The 23,160-nt window shown below is 41.3% G+C and overlaps 1 protein-coding gene across 4 annotated transcripts in view; it reads right to left on the bottom strand.

The window, feature by feature from the left end:
* Positions 1-22,586, bottom strand: part of neurl1b (neuralized E3 ubiquitin protein ligase 1B) — a 28,474-nt gene extending 5,888 nt beyond the window's left edge. The window contains exons 1-3 of one of the 4 annotated variants that reach the window (XM_040016087.1): positions 22,367-22,586; positions 1,268-1,515; positions 841-1,174 (exon numbers count right to left, since the gene is read on the bottom strand). In XM_040016087.1, the coding sequence (XP_039872021.1) occupies positions 841-1,174; positions 1,268-1,515; positions 22,367-22,463 (679 nt within the window). In that variant the 5' untranslated portion in view covers positions 22,464-22,586. Of the gene's footprint in view, positions 1-840; positions 1,175-1,267; positions 1,516-5,237; positions 5,532-22,366 lie in introns of those variants that run through there. The other 3 variants (XM_040016088.1, XM_040016089.1, XM_040016090.1) reach the window with 3 other exon arrangements.
* Positions 22,587-23,160: the final 574 nt, after the last annotated feature.

The following is a 23,160-nucleotide window of genomic DNA, read 5'->3' as shown; positions in this document are numbered from 1 at the left end:
GACTAAGCATCTGTGCTTAGAGCCCTTCATACGCCGCTCTTGTTATGATGTTTGTTGTGCCGTTAAATAAACCTTCCCTCTCAGAACAAATAAGCTCTGTTGGTCCTGAGCTCGTGTGTCATTCAATATTTTATTTGCCTCCCTATTTCATTTCCTTTCTTTGCCATCGTGTGCTCTCTAAACGGCCGCAGTCCATGCAGAGAATCCACAGCACAGCTGAAATTGTCTGTTTTAGAGACTGATATAAACAAGTCTGCCGCTAGTAGTCCTCCTTTGACTTATGATGCATTCCTTTATTACTATTTCTAGTGATGCAGGAACAGTTGAGCACACTGGCCCCTTACCAAAGCTCCTGGGATCTGCCGACTTGACCAAACAAGGCCAGAGCTCCTGTCAGACTGAAGATAAACACACCCAGTACATATGAGAGGGAAGCGCGGGGGAAAGGGTGATGGAAATGATGGCAGAGTCAAGGGAGAATGTAATAAAGTGCAGGAAACTGATAGTAAGAAAGTGTGAAAGGAGGAGAAGAAGAGTGGTTTGAAGTGCTCAGGCTGAACCGACTACTCACTACAAACTGACTACTCCTACAAACTCATCATGTGGTGCTGCAGGGCTTTGTAGAACTCCCAAGAAGCTGCTTGAATTTGCTGTGAATGTGTTAAAACCATAAAAATATGTCACTGCAGTTAAAGCGTTCTAGCTGACTGATGAAGCTGAGTAAAGTTATTTTCATCCTTTTCCAAAAAGTTCGCGGCTCGCCTCACTCAGCTGCAGTCCCAACAAAAAACATAAGCATTTGATTAGGGTGAGAATACAACAACATAAGAAGATGCTTACCAAGCAGTGTGACCTCCTGAGTGATGCCGTAGATATCTATGATGGCCCACAGTGGACAGCCGATGCTGAGTCCACAGTGAAAGAGGATGGGCTCGCCTTCGTTGATGCTATAGAAAACTCTTCCATGGCGATCAGCCCAGAAAGCCAAAATGTTGTCCTTCAGGGCCAGTCTCTCGGGCAGAGCCTTGGCCCAGTAACCGGGCCGAGTCACCAGGTCTGGGCAAGCATACTTGGGGATATCAGCAGCAGCTAATTCACTGGGATCCAAGCTAGTAAAACCAAAACGTAAAGCTCCACTCCATCCAGTGTGCACACCAGTCAAGCGAAGACGCACCTGAATGACACAGTGAAACAACCTTTTACTTTGATTCTTTAAATGAATACCTCCTTAAAAAGTCTCAAAACTAATTAAGGAAAGTAAACAAACCTTTTCATAAAGGTGCACAGGCCGATGGCTGAAAGTGATGCCGTTGCAGAAACTGTTCTTACGGGTGGCACGCCGAAGCTGCCCATCCAGCCTGATGTTCTTGCCTTTAGCATGTGGGTGAAAGCGAGGTGACTCCATGTTGATACTGACTGGGGGAGCAGACGTTCTTCTCTCAACAGCTGCCCCATTGTTAGGCAGGGTGTAGTACTGCCGAGTAGCCACCGGGCGGGGTTGCAGAGTTGTATCTACTAGTAGAGAAAAGAGGTACAATAGAGAAAAAAGGCAATAAAGAGCCTGCTAATTATATCTATATAGCTGGTTTAGAGGTCAGAGGTAAGCCCAAAGTTGCATACTTTATTCCCCATAATAAGTTTTTAAAAACTCTGCTCTTCCCAACAAGGAGTTTATTTTAGCATGTAGTCCATATTTACAGTATAAAAAGGCAAACTGTCCCAAATCAGTCATCTCACCACATCCGTAAGGGGTATTTATATCTCAAAATGAAATACTGTAAATTTAGTCAAAACCATGTCCACGCAACACCGGGAAACATAAAAAGTAGTGGGCTTGGCTAAAAGTAACATAAACACACACACACACATATCTATCTATATATAGATATATATATATATATATATATATATATATATATATATATATATATATATATATATATATATATATATATATATATAGAGAGAGAGAGAGAGAGAGAGAGAGAGAGAGAGAGAGAGAGAGAGAGAGAGAGAGAGAGGAAGAGAGAGAGAATAATAAAAATCATTTTAAGATTTCCTCCTATCTATGAGGTACACACATCCGTGGCCTAAAATCCCTGAATAACGCCTTTGATTCTTCCACAGTTATCTTCAGAAGTGGTGGATGAATCACACAGTTCCTAGTAAGTATAGAAATACCCAAATAAAAAAAGCTTAATCTTTGATCTCATCTTCATAGGAGTCAATGCCCTTCTGGGGAAAGGAATTTCTTTATGAGCAAAACAAATTAACAATGTTCAGGAATCAAACAGGACAAACCATAAAGTATCTTAAGAGAGAGCTGGGGTGGGGGTGGGGGGCTTGGGTTAACTATTAAATGGCATTAAAGCTTTAGACTATTGTTTAAGGTATAGATTGGCTCAGATTCAATTTTCAAAGGGATGCTGGGTTTCTACACTCCACCGGGGCCGCAGAGTGATTACATTTGTTTAAAATTCACAGCGAAAAAGACAATAACTCAGTGAAATGTTCCACAGTACATTTCCTAAATTAGACATTATCACTGATTATATTCTAAACTATGAAGCAGCAGCAAGAACATCTGTAACATCTCAAATGATGTGCTGGTGCCCCTTCCCTTTCCACTCTAGGAATTTAGCTGTTGAAAGAGTAAAATATACTTTGGTCAAATGGAGTTGGCCAGACTATGTTGGGGCTTAGCCTATAGGCCTTCAGCTCATCTGCCTTGCTGACAGAGTGACATAGTGGGAGTCTGCAGTTAAAGGACCAAGCCTGATATAGACACTTGTTTGCCATTATTAGATGAAAGGCATAGCACAACAGGTCATGCAGCAAGGGACAGCTCACAGCAAGGTCTGTGTTAGCCCTAGCTGGTTTCTCTCATGAATACACATTACATTGGCGCCACAGAGATCACTGGGTACTTATTTATGAAAAATAAGTACCCAGTGATCTTTCAAAATGTCAGTATGCCATTTAGTAAACCTGCCACCATTTGGCAGAGTCATCTTTGAAACATCTTTTAACAAGCGAATCCTCTGCTGAGCATTCACTCTAGTTATTCATTCCTACCATCTGAAACAATCCACACCAAAACTACTTTGCTAGTGTGAGAATGAGGTCATAGCTTTGAGCCATTGGATCAGTGCATGGTATTCTATGGCCTTCATAGCCGCCAGATTTCAACCCAACTGAGCAGCTGTAAGACCTTTTGGACCAGGATGTTAAATAACGTAGTCCACTGTCCTAATCACGACACCATGTGGGGGAATATATTTAAAAAATGGTCATCAGTCCCTCTAGAAGACAGGCACAATGGGTCACTGCGAGGTATTCTATGGCCTTCATAGCTGCCAGAAATAAACCCAAGAGAACAGCTATAGGACCTTTTGGACCAGCGCATTAAAAAATGCCATCCAATTTCCTGTTCTGACTGATTCTGTCCACTGGTTATTCCTTCAATCTGTCACTCATTTCTAAGTCATCTGCAGCTTTCTGGAAAGAAGCTTAAATTAAGATTCAAAATCAGAAATCTGTGCTATTTAATCTGAGCTGGAGCCCTTTTACAGTGAACAAAGTCCAGGCAGCTGATCAGAAATTGTTTTTTTTTTTTTTAGTTCAGCTAATGTGGTGGTGGAGGTTATTGCCGTCAGACAAATTCCTTGCATACAGCATATTCAGTATCTGCTACCGTACATGAATCAGTTGGCTTTGGAGAAGAGTTGGGGCATGGGAACGTTGCCTTGCTCTTGATGAATAGAAAAAAGCGCAAATAAATGCAATCATAAGACTTCACAAGACAAACCTGCCGTGCCAAAGAGAGCTTTTTGATAGTAAATCTGATTATGTGCATTCATCAGAGTTATCTTTGGCCACGAGATGATCAGGCTCTTTAGTCACTCATATGTCTCAGATGTATGTGTTCATTACATTGTAAATGATTCAGTGAGCAAGACAATGTGGATTTTAAGGGAATTTCCTGGTAATCACCTCTAAAGCCAACAAAATAACTCTGTGCGATGAGAAGATATACTCTGTGATATGGATTGCATAAATGCAGATATTTGATTAAAACATTAATAGGATCCAGGCTGCTCCTGTTTTTCTATGACTAAACATTCTCAGGCCAAACCCCACTTCAGCTGCTCTGGCAGCAACCACATCGTTTAGCCAGTGAGTGGGTCTGTTGGGGGCGTGAGAGGGTGACAGACATTAAATCAAAGTGATATGTGGAACTGATTATCAAGTAATGTGCTCTAGGTGTCACCATGAAGTGGCTCAGAAGGAGGCATTCTGAGAGCTCATTACAGCAGCTTTATTCAAAAACTAGGGGCTGACAATCAACCCACATGCAAATCACTGGCAATCACTTGAGACTGTACTTTACATAAAACACCTCTGATACTCGGAGATACTGGAAGCGATCAGCAGCAAATATAGTTGCATATATTAAGAATGTGGCCTAGTTTCATATTTGTTCAGTTACTGTTTGTGGTGATTTTTCTTGTTTTGCTTCTTGATGTGTCCTTGTAGTGCGTGCCCTTGGTGATTTTAGTCTGTAATCATACCAGAATCTAAGGCAAATAAACAGCCAGATATTTTCTATTAGTGCCACACATAAAGAGAAAAAAAGGAAGCGGGAAGTAAAAAGGGGGGAAAAAGCTAAATCCTTGTTTATCATAGCAATGATGACACTAAAAAAATGAAAATAAATAAATAAAACGCTTAAAATTTAAATCAATTTAATGTAAGTGTTGTATGTTCAACTAATTTGCAAACAGAAATATAACTGAGGGCAGGTTACCCACTTCCTCACTGTATGTTCTGTAGTTATTTATGAGCTAAATAACTGCCATATTATTTATGTAGCTACAGTTTATTAATACCCAAGCATCAGATCCCCAGCATTAGCTTAAATAGTCACTTTTCTGACTATTTTCGATGCTAATGCTCTCAAAATTTTGAGGCCACATCCCTTTGTATAAACCTCGTAAACGATGCCTTCAAAGTGATTATGAGGAGAAACGCGACTGCTGCTGCTGGAGCGCTCGCTTGGACTCGCTCCCTGGGAATCACGCTCTGCGCCCCCGTGATGGGAAGCGCGTCTGTACGCAGAGCGAACACAAGTAGGACAAGTCATGTGTATCACTGGGTATCAAACCGTTCCGCACAGACACCCTATCTTGTGTAAACATTACCAGCCTCGTTAATGATAAATCAGTAATGAGCCTCACCTATCAAAGGTTTAGGTGTTGAATTTCCCATTATATCCAGAAATTTCTCGCGCCGGCTGACAACTTAATCCCGATTGCAGTGCTTCTCTGTCCATCCATGTATCACGGGTCTGCTGAATATTTGCCTGGACCTGCTTCAGTCTTTAGTATCAGTGCCTTCCGATCGCTCTGTACCTCCCCGCTGGACCACCGACACGCTCTTCTTAATGTCAACAGCAAGCGCTGCGACAGGCAGATACCTCCAACTGGCGCACAGCAGCCCCCTCCTTTCTTTAGTACGGGCTCCCCTCTGCACGACTTTAAAGACACAGCGAGCATAGATCCCCCCTCCTCCCCACCCCTTCAAAAACATCTCAGAGCCTCTTAATAATTAATCGTGATTTAATCACCGCTGTAATGAAGCCCCGTGGGCGTGTAGCCTTTAAGACAAACAGTATGTTTGATAGAGATGCAAAAGGAGAGTCTGTTGAGATATTTGCATATAATAACTGCATGCTGGAAAGTTTGGCAACAATAAAATGACTCCATCATGGCTGTTTAACGGATGTGGCGGTAGTAGTGGCAGGGGGTGGGGGTGAATTAATCTACATAAAGTTAACAGATAGATTGATAGATAGCAAAACTGTAAATCACAGAACCCTGAAGCAATATACACACCAATGGCAAGGAGAGCGACCCAGATTTTATCACTCACTCATAGAGTGCACGGCAGATAAGGATTCCACACTTTTGATAAAAGTCCAAGCATTGTATGAGGAAATCCCCTTTTTCCCCACCCTATCCTCTGTCCTCCCACAGCCTTGACTGCTGTGCTTCTCTCAAGCTGTTTCCTGTCTTCTGGACCGCACTGCTCTCTGAGGAGCCATGGCCTGCAGGGCTTGTAGGAATCAGAACATCAGTGAAGGGGGAGCTGGGAAAGCATGAGCTTTACAGAAGCCCGAGGTGCAGCAGCAGCAGCAGCAGCAGCAGCAGCAGTGTGACAAATATCATGAACAGAATCTGTTCTTGAAGAAATGGAAATGCATGAATATTTATGCTCGCAAATGATACGTCCTAGACGTCACCATCATGGCAGTGACTAATTGGAAAGCATATGGCAGAATTAGGTGGTTCGTGTGTGCGGGTTGACTGTCAGCACAGTCAACCCGCCAATTTGCAAAGGGATGGGGGGGAGAAGTGCTGCTGGTTTCTGGTAGATGACAACATGGTCATATTTGATCTAACTCAATCTGAGGGCAAGCAAGCCTTGTGTGAGATGGTGTTTGGGTGAAGGCAGACTGTAACTAAATATAACTCAAAGACAAAAGCGTTTGTTTCTTGCTCCTCAATGCTGTTTGTTTTAGCAGGATATGGTGGCTCCTTATAAGCGCCTTGGTGAATGGTGTACGGGGTGAAGCGAAGCAGAAGTGAAATTCCCCCTGCCCTCACCCTTGCCTCCAAAAAAAGAGTTGCTACAGCAAAGGGATTAACAAAGGAAGTGAATATGAGGCTGCAATGAGTTCTGCAATCAAGTTTAACTGTAAACACAACAGAGCTGCAGTAACAAGTGCTGCTGCTTCCCCCTGATGCTTGATGTACTGTGTGAGTGCAGACTACAGGGTGTTAATGAAACCATCATGATTACTAGGCTCACTTTGCTCCAAAGAAAAAGAACTGTACTTTTTAGGATCGTTTTTTGCACAATCATTGCAGAAACAGTGGGGCATCTGCACAAATATCCACTGTGCGATACTTGGGGAAATACACTTTCTAGAAACTGCCTTCCTAAAAAATGACATCATCAATCTTTCCACACAGGGCCCTAATACAAATGGATGATAAATTATAGGGAAAAAACAACAAAGTGTCTTAGTAGGTGCTGAGCCACCACATCCTGCCAGGATAACTTCAATGAGCCTTGGCACCGACTCTCAACTGGAGGGATTAAACACCGCTCTTGCAAAAGATATTTCCTCATTTGGTGTTTGGATGAGAACGTCATCTGACACATCAGTCTAAAATCTGCCACAGGTGTCCAATTTTGGGTTGACATCTGGTAATTGTGAAGGCCATAAGAAATAATTTACATAACTTTAATGCTCATTAAGTCATGCAGCGACTCCTCGTGTCCTTTTAATGGAAGCATTGTCATCCTCAAAGAGACCACTGACACTGGATAATTAGCCACTGAATAACCGAGAAATGGACCCAAAGCATGTCAGCAAACTGCTTCCCAGAGTATAACAGAGTCATCAGGTCACTGTTTTAACTTGTCACATGCCCCTTCTCAATGTCATATACACCAATGAGGCATAATATAAGGATGTAAATTAGTTAGCTGCAGACCAGTCAGGGTGCCCATGCTGATCTCCATCCAATTATGATGCATGTGAGCATCATAATTGGACCGTGGAGCAATCGAAGGTGGCCTGGTCTGATGGATGACTGTTTCTTTTACATCATGTGGATGGATGGGTGTTTGTACTTACCTGTGGAACACCTGGCACCAGGATGCATTATGGGAAGAAGACAAGCCAGCAGAGGCAGTGTGATGCTTTGGGTAATGCTCTGCTGGGAAACCTTGGGTCCTGCCATCCATGTGGATGTTACTTATGTCATGTGGCAGGATGAATGTTATTTCTCGGTTCAACCCACTTTCGGCCTGACGCATTAGGGGGGCGCTAGTATAAATAGTGGCCATTTGAGCGTTCCTGGATCTCCTTTTTGGTCACCTGACTTCCCTTGGTGTTGCAGAGATCATTTGCGGGTTACCCTTCTGAAGCCTCCATCGCGGCTGGAAGGTGTTTTGTCATTGTAGTGCGTACATTACCTTACTTGGTGGTAAACAGGTATTGTTTTTAGGTCGTAGCTGTAGAAGCCTCCTATGAGCCACACTGCTCATGATTCGTGACGCTGTTTACTCAGTTTTGTTACGATCTCTGCCTTTTATTGTTCTTTTATAGTAAATACTTACTATGCTTTGCAGGAAGTGTGGGCCTTAGTTTTACAGAACGCTACGCTAACTGAAGTGCTGCTGCTTTGCTTTTACCGTCTGTTCCTGTCGCGAGGTTTCTTTTCCTGCTGCTGCGAGCCTTTTAAAGTGGACGTCGGCGTGGACAGCGGCCATATGCATGCCGGCTATGGGAGTCGGCTGGCGTGCACATTGATTGACTGGATGATTAACTTATAGTCGGGCAGACATCAAGTTGGAGCAATACGGCGATTCCGTCTGCTCCATATTTTAAAGTTTTATTTAGGTTGTATGTTTGTTTTTTCCGTTGTTTTGATTTGTAGTTTGGGTTTTTGTTACGCCACTGGTGGGAGGCCCTTTTTCTAGCTGCGGATCACCAGTGTGTTCCTGCAGTTGGGCTATCCCCAGCGTGTGGATATTAGTTTTGTTGTAATATATTACAATTTTCTTTGTTTCTTTTATTCAGATGCGGAGTGCCGACGTGGAGGAGACTAGGGTGCCTTGGTGGTGGGATCCTTTGAGTGTACACACCTGCCTTTTTTTAGTTTATTAGTGTGAGTGTGTGATAGTGTGCTGCACTTGTGTCTTGGTGTGTTTTCTCTTCTTTTTTTTATGAGTTTGTGCGTGGCATCCCTGCCCCTCCACTGGTAAGGCTCGGCTCTGAATACCTTTTTTAAGCATATTTGTACATTGATATTCATGATTGTGCTTTTATGTTGTTTTAAATAATTATTAATAAATTGTCAAACTGTTTTATCATTGAACCTACGCTCTGTGCTGAGTATAACAAACCTAAGTGCCTTCTTGGTGATCAGTGTTACTTCCAGTATTCTCTGGGTGAAATTCCCAGGGTGGCGTTGTCTTTTAAACTGTGAAGAGTATTTACTTTATTCCCACCCCGTGCTGCTACACTTATATACTATGTATCTAATCATTGTTTCAGACCATGTACACCCTTTCATGGATGGCTGTGGCCTCTTTCAGCAGAAATGGTTCAGCAAAGGTTCGAAAAGCACAGGGACGAGTTTGAGGTGCTGAATTGTTCTCCAAATTCCCCAGATCTCAATCCAATCCTTCATCTCTCTAGGATGACAAACAAGTCCAATCAACGGAGGCCCAACCTCGCAAGTTGCAGGACTTGCAGGATCTGTTGCTAACATGTTGGTGACAGATACCCCAGCACACCTTCAGGAGTCTAGTGGAGTTCATGTCTCAATGGGTCAGGGCAGTGAATCAAAAGTGAGACCAGGACCATATCAGGCGGGATGTCATAATTTTATGCCCGAGTGGTGTATTTGTATTTAGCGATATACGCTGTGTATTCCCACAGTGTAGTTTTTAGTGTACCAGTTACACTCTAACTAAACTATGACCTTCTCCTAATTCTAAAAAAAAATAGATGTGGCTTCTAAAATCAATGAAGCAACATATTTTTGTTAAAGAGCTAAAAAAAAAAAAGCTAAACCAAATCAATGTAGTGAAAAAACTGTGGTCCCAAAAGGGGCATAAATCACATTCTCCTTGGTAACAGTGTTATAATTTGACAAAACAGCACTATTACATTTGGAAATGGTTTGGTTTAACTATAAGTGGCAAAGTCCTCTAAGGGGTGTAATAATTATAACATGGGGCAAAGAAGGAACTGAGGTGGCATTAACCGAACATCAGATATTAACACGTAAGACTGTTGTTCATTTCCCTATTAACTCAAAGACCACTGTCCAACCTTAATGACGCACACCTGGCATAAACCACAATTTGGCCCATCAAACAGAAGTGCTTTAACTGGGGGGAGGTGATGTGCTGTTTCACATCAAATTTATTTTAAGCTCTGACTTTCAATTTACACTTTCCTGTGGCACTAAGGAGCCATGTACACTGGCAAGCTTTTGAGATTTTGGTGTGATTAGTGAGTGTGAGGTGCGAACGTGGATTAATCCAGAGCGGAAAACACCAGCAAAGCCAGCTGAAGCGACATACAGTCCAGAAGAAAAGCTGCATCTTTAGAGCAACGGTGTGCTCTAAAATACATAATAATGCATACGGTCCCCCTTTGGGATATTAAGCATATGTAATGCAGTGATATCAATGGCTCCTACAGCGAATCAAGTTGTTTCCAGAGGAGGAAGGCAGACATGCCTCGTTTGCTCAAGGAAACTTGGCCCGCGGCAGCGCGACTGCTGCCATGCAGAGCAGCGCAGTGACTGGTCCTTGGACAGCAAAGTGTTACATTTGCAGTATTTTAAATCTCTTTAAAGATTCAAAGGCATGTGTAGAAATGCTGAGCAGATGGCTGTTTGGGAAGGTTTGTGTGTGGTGGTCTCAGTATCAGGGGGAGGGCTGCTGTCCAAACCCCAGCCACTGATCTAATGGATGAAGTGAGTCATACCCACCTTCAATGTGAACACAACCATCTCCATCAAACACACATGGGCCAGCACAATAAGCCGCATTCATACAACAATGTTTTTCTGGTCACCTTTTTTGTTTTTGTGCACTGTTTTCTACTACGGTGCATTCACATCTGTTTTCAATGTGTCCTCCTGTCTTTTCATTAGGTTGATTCTTAACGGGCCACTGGAGTCAAGCACCTGCTTTTCAAAAAACGCAGTAAGAGTTCAACTATTGCCAAGGCCATTGTGTCAGTAAAAAGCCTCTCACGTAGATGATGAAACACTCAACGTTTAAAAAAAAAAGAAAGATACAGTTTTTTGTTTGTTTTATAAATCAAAGCAACTGTGCAGCATTTGCCTTTAATTGGAGCCATTTTAGGAGGAGTTCTTGCCATGTGCTTGGTGCCCTCACAGACTGTTTTAATTTGCAAAATCCTCAGATCATAAGACTGAATGCTGTGGTAGTTTCAAGAAGACAAAATGCTTGGTTTCACTTTTGCAATTTCACATTTCAGTAAATTAAAAACATCACTGGTAGTGAATCACTGACGAGTGGTGTAAATTGAGAAGATGATGCAGTGTAATGCAGTCGTTTGACAATCTGAGCTTTTTAAAAATGATGTTATCTATACATAATTTTAAAAAACTAAAACCTAATTATACATATATATGAAGAACGGGGTGAAAGATGACAGTTAAAGGAATGCAAATCTTGAAAGGTGGGCTGCACCTGACTGAAATCCACAGCTGGAAGCGAAGAGTGGATGACACAGTAATGTTAATAATGGTAAAGGACATAGTAACTGTGGTATGGGGGGATTTCCTGATTCAATTTCCATTGAGGGAGTCTAAATCATGACATTATGTAACATGTCAGGCCCTAGCTTTAAATGACCTCTGCTACTCTGACAATGGAAGCAGAAGCAAGGCGGCACTGAGAGAAAAACAAAATCTGATGTTATTCAGCATTTTAGATGCACAAAAATTTGCTACGTCTTACTAAATTTTAATTTCTGGTAGTGAAACATGAAGCTGTGTCATGGCTCCTCCATGTTGTTTCAGACCTCACTGTCAGTGGGAGGCTTGCTAAAAATGTCCTTTCAATGCATTTAACCAGATGCACAGACAGTCTTCTTCCTCCATCTGTTCTATTGTCTCGATGTTCTCTGGGATGAGGAGCGGATGCACCACCAGAGGAGATGCAGGAAATACTCTTGGCCGAGAACTTCTTCTAGCCTCTCGCACACTGTCTTCAGATTCAGGTGTGGCTCAAGACGGTGGTCGAATTAAGGTATTGCCTAATGCGAAATTCATACCCTTACAAAAAATTTCCATTACGGTATAAGTTGGAGAAGTCTTCAAAAGCACACACACTGTGTTGCGTAGACATATAATCTTAATGTGTTCCTTATGCATTCATCTTTTAATCTACTAGACTGTAGCTTATTTGATGTAGTGGAAAACTACAGTTGTCAGAGGGCTCATCGGATCTCAGACTGGTCTCCAGTCTAAAGAGGAATAGGAAGGCTTATTGATGCCCGGGTCAAGGTCTTTGTTATCTTTAACATGACTCCACACAAACAGCCACAGGCTCACTCCACACAGTCTGTCAGGCATGCTCCAGAAAGAGATGTTATTGTCGAGCACTAAAATTTACGAGCTAAAGCCATATATTTTTAATCATTGTTGAAGAACGGTGAAAAATAAAACGGGATCTCGTAAAGATTAAAAGTAAATAATTCCCCAATAAACAGAGGTCTGTGTAAATATGTGCGTTTATAACCAACCCGGTCTCACGGCAGCGTAAATATATTTTTAAGGGATCATATTTTGAAAGGCCGGGTAGATGTTGTCAACCCGCAGCCTTCCACTGCTGCACCGCAGTTGTGTGAAGTCCCGTGCCATATTCACATTAATCCTGTGAGGGCTACAAAAGTGAGGCAGTGAATTCTTGTGGTCTGTATTAAACAACAAAGCTATATTTAAGAAAATTCCAATTAAGCCTCTTAACATCATTAGAGTTTATGACACCGTTCAAAAGCAAACTACCTCCCAAGCAATTTAAGGCTTGTCAGAATTTGCCTTCCGGGTCCCAAATTCGAACCTCTAAATTGATTCACTCTCAACTATTCAGCTGAAAAGAATTCACAATCTCATTAGAGAAACTCAAGTGGTTTGAGGGGAACTAAACTGCTGAGCAGCCAAGTTTAGGGACTTTTCAGCTACAACCATTTTTCCATTTTAATCCATTCCTTTATGTAGTTTCCCTTTCATGTGTTGATCATGTAATATAATGTCTCGCTAAAGCCGGAGCAGCATTTTATTAAAGTTAATGTTCCTGAAAAGTGGAGCGTTCAGTTTGTGAAGCATTGAAGTGTGCTGGTAAGCTTTAAATGACATGACAGAATAATGTGGACTTTATAGGAGACATACAGGCTTGTGTGTTACAGTTAGAGCTGGATATTTCCTTTCATTTGTTTGCAAACTGCTCCCCCAGTAACCTTGACCACAAAGGGCTCGATGACCGAGGGCAGACCCTGAGGTTATGACACAAAATACTTTTGCTATTATTACCATGTCGGTCACAGTGTACATGAGATCTAAGCCCAGGTTCAGCAACAAACCTGGCTAAGCTCTCAGTTCGAGAAAAAAAGTTTCTATGAAGTCAAAAACAAAACAAAAGACACAAGAACAACAGCCAGCAGCCGTCAAACCCAATCCTGAAAATGGTGGGATACTGGGTAAGACGCAAATAAAAACAGAATGCAATGATCTGCAAACCTCATAAACTCTCAATTTATTCATAACAGAAAATAGAAAAGATATCAAATGTTAAAACTGATAAAAAGATGAAGGGGCTAAGGTTGTGGACATGAGGGCGACCAGAGCACCAGTGACCCCTATATCCATCCATGGAGTCTCTACAAGAAGGGCCAAAGCTGTCTCTACTTTCTGAGACGACTGAGGTCCTTTGCCATCTGCTCAGGATTTCTTGTGGTGTCCAGTGCCATCCTATGTGCTTTGGTGCGCTGGGGCAGCAGATTGACAGTAGCGCATATCAACAGACTCAATAAACTGATCTGCAAGGCCAGTAACATTGTGGCTGTGAAGTCTGACTCTCTGGTAGAGGTTACTGTCGATACTGGAACATCTCACGCTGGACAGCCACAGGAGGACATTCACCAGAAGCTACGTCCAAACTGTGGCTGGACTATTTTCACTTACATTATCTTGTTTATACTGTTGTACATTGTATTCTTTAACTTTGGAATATCTAATCTAAAACTATGCTTTGAGTGCCTTAGTTGGACTTATGAGTCTACATTTTCTATTTTTTGTGTTTATATTTTTATGCCTGCAACAAAACAATTTACCCCCGGTGGGATTAATAAACTGCTATGAGTCCGATTTCATTTTAAGAAAAATAAGAAAAATTTCATGTCTGGTAGAATCTGATGCCAGCAACACGTCTCAGAAAACTTGGGACAAGGCAACGAAAGGCTGTAAAAGTAAGTGGTACTAAAAACAAACAGCTGGAGAACATTTTTACAACTAATTAGGTTAATTGGCAACAGGTCAGTGACACAATTAGGTATAAAAAAGAGTGTTAGTGAGGCAGATGTGCAGATGTTCACCAATTTGCAAAGAACAAAATGTCCAACAGTTTCAGAATAATGCCCCAGAACATAAAATTGCAAAGAATATCTCATCGTGTATTGTCAAATATCTTCAAAAGATTCAGAAAATCTGGAGAAATCTCTGTGCGGAATGGACAAGGCTGAAAATCGGTACTGGGTGCCTGTGATCTTCGGGACCTCAGATGGCACTGCATTGAAAAGAGGGATGAAAGCACTCCATCGTGGAAATCACTGCCTGGGTTCAAGAGCACTTCCAGAAGTCACTGCCTGTGAACCCAGTTTTCCAGGTAATGCAAAGAAATACATACGAAGCCGTACGTAAACGAAGTTAAAATGGACTGAGGCAAACTGGAAAACCGATCCGTGGTTAGAAGACTCGAATTTGAAATTGTTGTTATCAGTGCTCAGTTCAAACGCCTGTATCTCTGCTATAAAGGGAAATCAGTGCCTATGGAATTGGCAGCTGGCACATCTGGAAAGGCACCATCAATGCTGAAAGGCACAAGTACAAGTCATAGAGCAACATATGCTTCCATCTTTTTCAGGGAAGTCCTTACATATTTCAGCAAGACAATGCCAAACCTCACACTGCCCCTATTACAACAGCATGGCTTTGTAGTAGAAGAGTCTGGGTACTGAAGTGGCCTGCCAACAGTCCAGACCTTTCACCAGCTGAAAACATTTGACCCATCATGAAACAAAAAATACGACCAACAAGACCCAGGAGCAGCGAGCAGCTAGAATCCTATGTTAGACAAGAATGGGACAACATTCCTCTCACAAAAGTTGAGCAGCTGATCTCCTCACTTCCCAGATGACAGACAGTTATTAAAAGAAGAGGAGATCCTATACAGTTGTAAACATGGCCCTCTCCCAACTTGTTTGAGACATATTGCTGCCATCAATAGAAAATGACCTTGTTGTTTTCTTAAAATAGTAACTGTTCTAAGTTTAACCATTTTATAAGTGTTTTATTGTGAATTTTAAAAGTGGGCTTATGTTTTTTTTTCCTTGGAAATCACTGCATTCTTTTTTTATTGACATTTGGCACTGCATCTCAGCTTACTGGAATTGCGTTTCTTTGACCATTAAGGTCCACCTGATTTTTCTCACAGTCCAAAAGGAGAGAGGCATATGGAGGAGCAGACAGCTACTGCATTACATAAATGCATATTTCCATTCAGCACTCATCTCTTTCCATTGCTCTGCAGTTTGTAGCCAGAGACAGTATGACAGACATAAGCTGCATGTAGGGTAACCTCCCTGTAACTCTAGCTTTCCTGTTTTTCTACTAATTGCCCCTTCTCTGGCCCTCTCTTGGGGGTTAGGAGTGATACGCAGGACTGTTCTGCTGAAAATTTCCCATACAAGGCAGAAAAAAATACAGTGTTCTGCACATGTCAAAAGTCGTAGAAGCTACTTTGTTGCTCCGGTCAATGCCTAATTTATCGGCGCCTGAGCTTTAAATGTTATCAAAATAGTAAAACTCCCTCTGGGTTCACCTTATGGCTGATGATAGATGCCTATTATTTTTGTGATTTCACCACAGTTTGTGTATTCTAACCACCTCCCAAAAAAAATTATCCCCGATCAAAAACATCTGAGCAAACTAAAACAGAGGCTCTAACACAAAGCAGTTTTTGTTCTCCACTGGACTGTGCATCATGAAGGACATATAAATGAAACTCCAGGGGGCACATAAGTCAGGCCTCTCCTTCCCTAGTTCTGGGTGCATGAGTCACTCATGTCAACTGTCATAAAAGAAATTCAAGCCACTAGCAGCACCAGAGGTTCAGTAACAACGTGCTGTTCTTTTTGGTATCTAGGCTAGTTTGAAGGCCCACAGCTCTGCTCACTGACCCTTAAATGAAGAGGCCCAAGTTTGTCTTATAACACATATCATGCCAACTAGCACATCTTTACTTTAACGGTAAAGTTTAATTAGCAAATTTAATATCATTAACATGTTTAGTGGATGGCAGCATCAAGCAGAGACCTCTGGTGAGGAAAACTGGAAACCAGTGCCAAAAATTGCAGTTCCTGAAATTGCCACTTGAGGCTTACTCCAAAACTGAGTCAATCTCCATAAAGTATAAATAAACATGCTTACAGTTACAAGACCAAAGCATGATTTAAAGGAATCATCTGATAAGATGAACAGAGAGTCCAATTTTATTTTCATTTTACTTGTATGTTACTTATCTAGCACATCTCTTTGTCTATGTGAGGCTAATGCTATCAGGCTAATGCTTTTGCTAACATTAAAGAGCAAATAACTTAGAAGTCCACATTCCTGTCCAAATATGGTCACATTTGGCTCTATAACAACAAAATATTGACAGTCTTCAAATGACTCATGATAAAGTCTTCAAACTACGACATTGCAACCATTTGGTCACATTGCAGTTGCTGTGTTTAACGTCTATATACAGTCCATGACAAGTCTTTGTTTAAAGTCCAATGGAGAATCACATCATTCTGCTTTCAATAAAATAACAATTTTAGCACATTTTTATATATTTTACCTGTAATCTTAGCTGCCCATTTTGCTTCCTTTCCTGCTGCTATGTCCTTGTCTTTTACCCTATTGCCTCGTTGCATGTTTTTTCCCCCCACTATTTTAAAACAAAGCAGCAACATGTAGTCAGAGAAACATCTTGAGCTGAGGCATGCTCCCTGCCTCGCTGCTGACTCGGGTGGGTGTAGCTAATTACAGAGCAGGTCCCGTATTGTCCAGGTCTCCAGGGAAACAGCTTTCATCCATCCCTAGTTCCCATGGTGCAGCTTGAAGCTAAGGTGTGCGTACTGACTCTTCTGCTAGCGACCATGCTGTTTGGGATGGATGCACTTCACTGAGCACATTTAGGCTGTTTTCTTTCCTGCTGCTTGAGATATAACTTCAAGATCAACGAGTGAGATGCACAGCATAACAGATCAGTGATGGTGAGTCCATAAAAAATGATCAAATCAGTCAGCAAATGACACAAAAATCATGGCACCCCTCTTGTTATGTGATTCAGGTGTTTATACAGAGGTTTCTCTTACAACTATATATTTGATACTCTACAAACAGAGAGAATTTTTCAGGAAATATGAAGACAGAAAATTATACTGGCTAGCCGGGTATCTGCATCTTATCACTGTCTCTCCAGACAAAGCAGAAGAAAAATAAACGATGTATGTGGTGAAACATTGCTCCTCGACAGATTTGCAAAACTGTGACTGTAGTTCAAACATGATGCTAAGACAAATAGGCAGCCAAAGTTTTCCTGCGATTCAGATCATCTTGTTTTGGTTGACCCAATCAGACTTCAATGCCAAAATAAACACCTTTCTCACATAGAAGTGCAAGAATGATTATTTTTTTTGTGAGAATTACTTTTTTGTTTGTTTCTAATCGCAAAATAAGACAGATGAATGATGAACTTTCTAAACTTCAGAGTGAAAGCAAAGGACCGCTTTGATTTATTCAAAGTAAACTCATGGTTTTGAACAAAAATATTTGGAGAAACTGATGAAATCTTGATATATACAATTTAGCTACTCATATCTTGTGTTTTTGTAGATTTCATGACTAACGTGTGGATTTTTTTCCCCCCCTGTACAAAATATTTTCGATTTTCTTTTCTCTAAATCATATAAAGGTGGCCAGCATCTGACATTCAAATGTAGCTGTTAATTCAACTGTCATAAAAATCTAGCAAAGCTGGAATGTGCTGAACTGGACACTAGCTGCTATCCGCAAGCCCAACTCCAAAGACAAACTGCATGTCAGACATCAAAGACAACTGCCGTGGAAAGGCACGCACCAGCGGGAACTCTGTAAGAGGATATCATGTCCAGGACCTTGTGAGATGTTACAATGTACAGTATGCAGTTAAAACTTTCAGGTAAACAACAGGGCCCAGTAACAGGTAAAGACTGCAGCTCTGGAATTTGTTCTTATTTTATCCAGGAGAGGAAAGACGAAGTTGTGGGTGCCAGAAAACCCCAATGCGTAAACTTTTATTTGAAGCAGGAAAACCGAGTCAATTTCACAGACGCTCTGTTCCCCTATAACACTTCTACACTGCTGAGTGCTTCCGCCCATCTGTTCCCCTTTTCCTGTTCTCCCTCTGCAGCCATTGGGTCAATCACCAGCCACACCCTTTATCGTAACCCCCCTCCCCTTCTAGCATCATTTGGTGGGCTTTTTTGGACTTGTTATTTTTCTTATCTCTCCTTAAAGCAACCCCTCTTTCCTTTCCTACTCCATGACCCTCTTTTTCTCTCCCCTCGCTCTCTCGTCATGACATCGTTCATGTGACACGTGTGGGAAACTTCTGCAGGGCCCCTGCTTCAGACAGGACACTGATATACTGAGAGTGCTGGATGACAGGGCTATTTTTGGAGCTTGTAAATATGAGAACTTCCTTTCCTAAAGTATATCTAATATCCCAGGGGATTAGCAACAACAAGAGACATAATTACTGTGTGTCTGTTATCAATTAGAGTGCAGCTTCTTCTGCTTTTCTCTATGTTTTATTGATAAGACAGAGATCCACAGTACCAGCCCTTTTCCAAGGCTAGCCTACAAGTTGCACAACAAAATCCTTTTGTCTGTATGATAGCATTTTCAGGCACTTCCACGTATTATGCAGTGTTACACTTAGGTCATAGAGAGACAGAGTCCATCATCACAGTGTGAAAGTGAGGCTCAAGTCCTGTTGATGTTTTTGTGACTGCCAAGACTCATCCATGAGACATTACACCACAATGCACCAACAACAAATGCATACTTCAGGGTGAAAGGCAGAATTATAGCGTGCTGGTGGGCAGACAGCTGTGGACATCGAGGACAAGCAATCCTTATTATACTTTTTTTTAAGTCTGCTTGGACTCCGCCTCGACGAGGTATGCATCCATGTTGGTGCATTGTTGTGTAGCGCTTTGCAAAAAAAGCAGATCTATGATGTTTTTCTCCTTTCTGCAGCTCTCACAATCCAAGTTTAGACTCAATCATTTTTTACGTTTTGCCAACACCTTGACTCATGAGCGTGCAAGTATAAATGCAAACCCCTTCTACAGTGTAGGCCCTTTAACGCAGTACTTGAAATTAGGCTTTCACCCCAAGATTTATGGAGCCATCCCAGCACACGGTTCAGAAGGTAGCCAAACCTTCTCCCCTGTTTGGAAGTGAAGAGACAAGACAAGGAGCAAAATAAAGTGGAAAGATAACTGAATTTGACCTTTGGAGGAGGAAGCTGAGGCTGCGATAAGGGAGATCTGGGGTTTGTTGCCAGTGTTTTAACAGAAAACAGACCACACAGCATGAGAGCCGGGAACTGCTCTGAACAGCCGCAAACGGATTAGCTCTAACCAACTGACTGGACCTATTTGAAATCAGTATTAAAAATGTATGGCGACTGCTTACAGCGTGACTTCCCATCAATGAAGATGATTAATAGGTGATATATATGCACCGAATATTACTGCCGAAATGATAATGTCTTTCATATTCTTTCTTCTTTTGCCTCTCTCTGTCACAGGCGCACGCACAGCTGAGTGGTCATAAATAAAGTCAGCGCTGCTTAATGTTTAACTGAATCCCTCTTTGCCACCCAAGAGCTTTGTTATGAATGAGGGAAATGAACAAGTTCACACAAAGGACATTCTTATTTTGATATTCATATAAAACGCAGGCAATCTGTAACACATACAGCATGCAACCTAAACATGCATGAGATCTGAAGACAACAAATCAAATTCTGCTCTTTTTTTTCTACAACCACTTCTCTCCTCCGCCTCATTGTAATTTGAAACACCAGCCTGGCCGATGCTATCAGGTCTTCTGCTGATTTAAATGCTTTAAAAGTACCATTAGTCCTATAAAGAGAAACCCTCTTGTTCTGTGAAGCTTTTAAATATAGGAAAAACCCAATGAGCGGTCACTAGACAGTCACATTTGTTGCCTGAAGCAAAAAGACATAAGGATCTACTTGCACTACATTACAGAATAAGCATGCAGCTGTTTCATAGAATGAACAATGGATGCTTAAATAGAAACAAGTGTTTCTGTCCAGTGCTGCGACTTAATCCAGGGAAAGACTCTGATGAAAGATGTAGTTCAGCTTGTCCACAAAAGTCCAATGAAGTCATACTTCGATTTGCCAGTTCAATCCTGAAGTGCTGATCCCTCTAATAGGGTCCCCCATTGAGCGATATCGATATGATACAATGGCACCACCTAGCGGCGCATATGCGCATTTCTAAAACGCATTCCTCTGCGATCATAGCAAGTACAGAATGTTTATATGTACGTGATTAAAGTGAAAAAAGATGCCAATGTCTATTGAAAATAAAATAAATAAAAAAAACTGTGTAGATGTATAGAGGCATAAATAAATACAGGAAAAAGAAAGAAACAATAGTGGGACCAAAAATTTTGAAAACACAGTCAGTTTGTATATTTTCCTTGCTTCGAGATTACATTAGTTCTCCACCAGTCACTTCCTTGTCTGTTCTCACAAGCTTTTTTGTGTGTTTCTCATCAGCCCCTCGGGGGTGTTGGGGAAGCTATGAAGTGGCCTCTTTTAACCTCTCTCAGCCCACATGGACCTCAATATAGCAACAATATGAGCAACAGGCATTTCCTGTCTGTCTGAAAAAGCAAATACAGAAGTTTAGTTTGATTAGGGTGGGGAAAACGGCTAAGACACTGGAGAAGGGTTTCAGCTACAACATGTGTTGTTTTTTTGTTTTATGTGAAAGTACAAAGTTTAATGTTAAAAGTATATGAAAAAGAGCCAGAAAACATGACTGGAATTCATATTATTGTGGGACAATTGCGTGTGGTGCTATGAATAACCCTGCATTCATTAAGGCTCCATTGTACGGTGGTTTATACATTCACCTAACACATGAAACATTCCTAGTACGATCCCAGTAGGAGACACAAATGGTTGTGTCAGGAAGGTCATGTGGTCTAAAGACCTGCCAAATCAAAACATGCTGGTGAACAGAGGCGTGTCCAAAAGAGAGGCGTGGGGAGGACCAGTGCCACCTAACCCATAACTGATGCCCCCCACTAAAGATATGATATATGAACTAAAGCACTATTTATATCTAAAGTACTGCTATTATATCTTACAATTAAACACCATTAGATGAGCACATGGATAGGGCTAGTAGGGATGTAACTGAGTGCATTTATTCAGGTTGAATATTCTTCTACTTTAACTAAGTAGTTCCATGTTATTCTGCTTTCTGCTTTTACTCCATTATATTTCAGATGCAGTTTTTACTCATTGTACTCAATATTATTTAGTTTAACACTTTAGTTGCCTATTATTTTGTAAAGTAATTGTATTATTATAGCTAAAGCTACAACAATTATATAATAACAGCAATAATAATGATCCAGTTATATCATGAATAAGATTATGAAAAGTCATTCAACATAAGGAGTACTAGTTTTTAGGCCCACCTAAAAACTCTAATCAAAATTTAAGAGAAAGTGATACATTTCCTTGAAATTTTTGTTGAATATACATATAAAACAACAGGTTTTTGAATGCAAATTTTTAATGCTATCCAGTCATACACAAACAGATAAGGCAAACGTGTGACCCACCTGCCACTGGGACACAAATTTCATTATGGTTCAGTAAATTTAGGTCAGAGTACTATCACAACCTTACTTCCTCCTATTATCGGTTTAAATTTACTTTTTTATATAAATAAATGTATATAAATATGCAACTGTACAAACTTGTGAGTAACTTCAAACTGAATTTTTGTTACTACTGTTGCCCACCTGCAGTACCCTCACAACCCACCAGGGGGCACTGGCCCACACTTTGGCAGTACTAATAATAATCATCACATTGTCACATAATAACCACTTTGTCCTGGTTCTGTAACAAGAACCAGAGCCATAGATGAGTCTGTAAGTCATGTCTTTTTAAGCCAGTTTCTACACCAAATTCCTTTGCAGTACCTCTGCTGCGCTCTTGATCTCCCCTGTGACACCCCATTCCAAAAATCCTGAAAACGCCCCTGCTCATGGCTAAGGGAGCAGCCACAGATGTTTTTTGTTTTTGTTTTTTTTTTAACTAAGATTTAACAGATTGAAATGATACACACAGAGAAATAAAGTGTAAGGCTTACCCTCTGTGCTGCAGCTCAGCTTCTTTTCTCTGCTGGAGAGGGGCAAACCAAACAAGCCAGAGGGAATGCTCAAGTTTGAAGAGTGGTTATTTCCCATGTTGTCTCCCCCAGAAAACAACACTTCACATTTATCACTACAGAGCTTCTCTTGTCGTGTACAGTCTCTGCAGACTGGCGGGATAGTGAAAGTCTGCTTCTTTTATTGCTAAAACCATCCCGCCAGAAATTTGAAGGGAGTAAACACAGCCACGTGGCTTTAGCTGTCTCTTTATTTGGTCCAATAAAATCCCAGCCGGGAAGGGAAGGACGTTAGCACGTGCGGAAGGTGTGTGAGTATGCGCGCGCGGACCGTTAGCTATACACACGTGGTAGGGAGGCTTTTTTTTCTTCTTCTATTTTTTTTTTCTTTTGCAGCCCAAACGGCAGTTTCTAAAAGAGGGAAGTGGGCGTGCGCAGTAACCCCGACCTTGAAAGGTGGGCGCGAGACAGTGTTAATGTTTGGAGGGAAAATTATTTGTTTTCAAAAGCAGCTCTGCCAAAGGGCAAATAATGGACAACTAGATTCAGTGGATTTATAACATGTTAGAAGTGTTCTAGTTCGGCTGGTTTTGCTATGATACTGGACTTCAAGTTTGTTTAATCCTTTGTTAAACACAGCTGCCATGGTGAGGGATTTTTAAATATGTAAAAGCAGAATAAATGAGGAGTAAATGCTAAAATTTGAGCTTAATTGTCAATGTTGTCTGTAACTCCTGCCAAGGTAAAGAAGGCCTAGTAAGTAGGTAGAGGCTACA

The sequence above is a fragment of the Simochromis diagramma genome, unplaced genomic scaffold (genome assembly GCF_900408965.1).
Source record: "Simochromis diagramma unplaced genomic scaffold, fSimDia1.1 OVJJ01000685.1, whole genome shotgun sequence".
Taxonomy (NCBI): Eukaryota; Metazoa; Chordata; class Actinopteri; order Cichliformes; family Cichlidae; genus Simochromis; species Simochromis diagramma.
The sequence above is the reverse complement of the archived record's forward strand: the minus strand, read 5'-3'. Positions and strand labels throughout refer to the sequence as shown.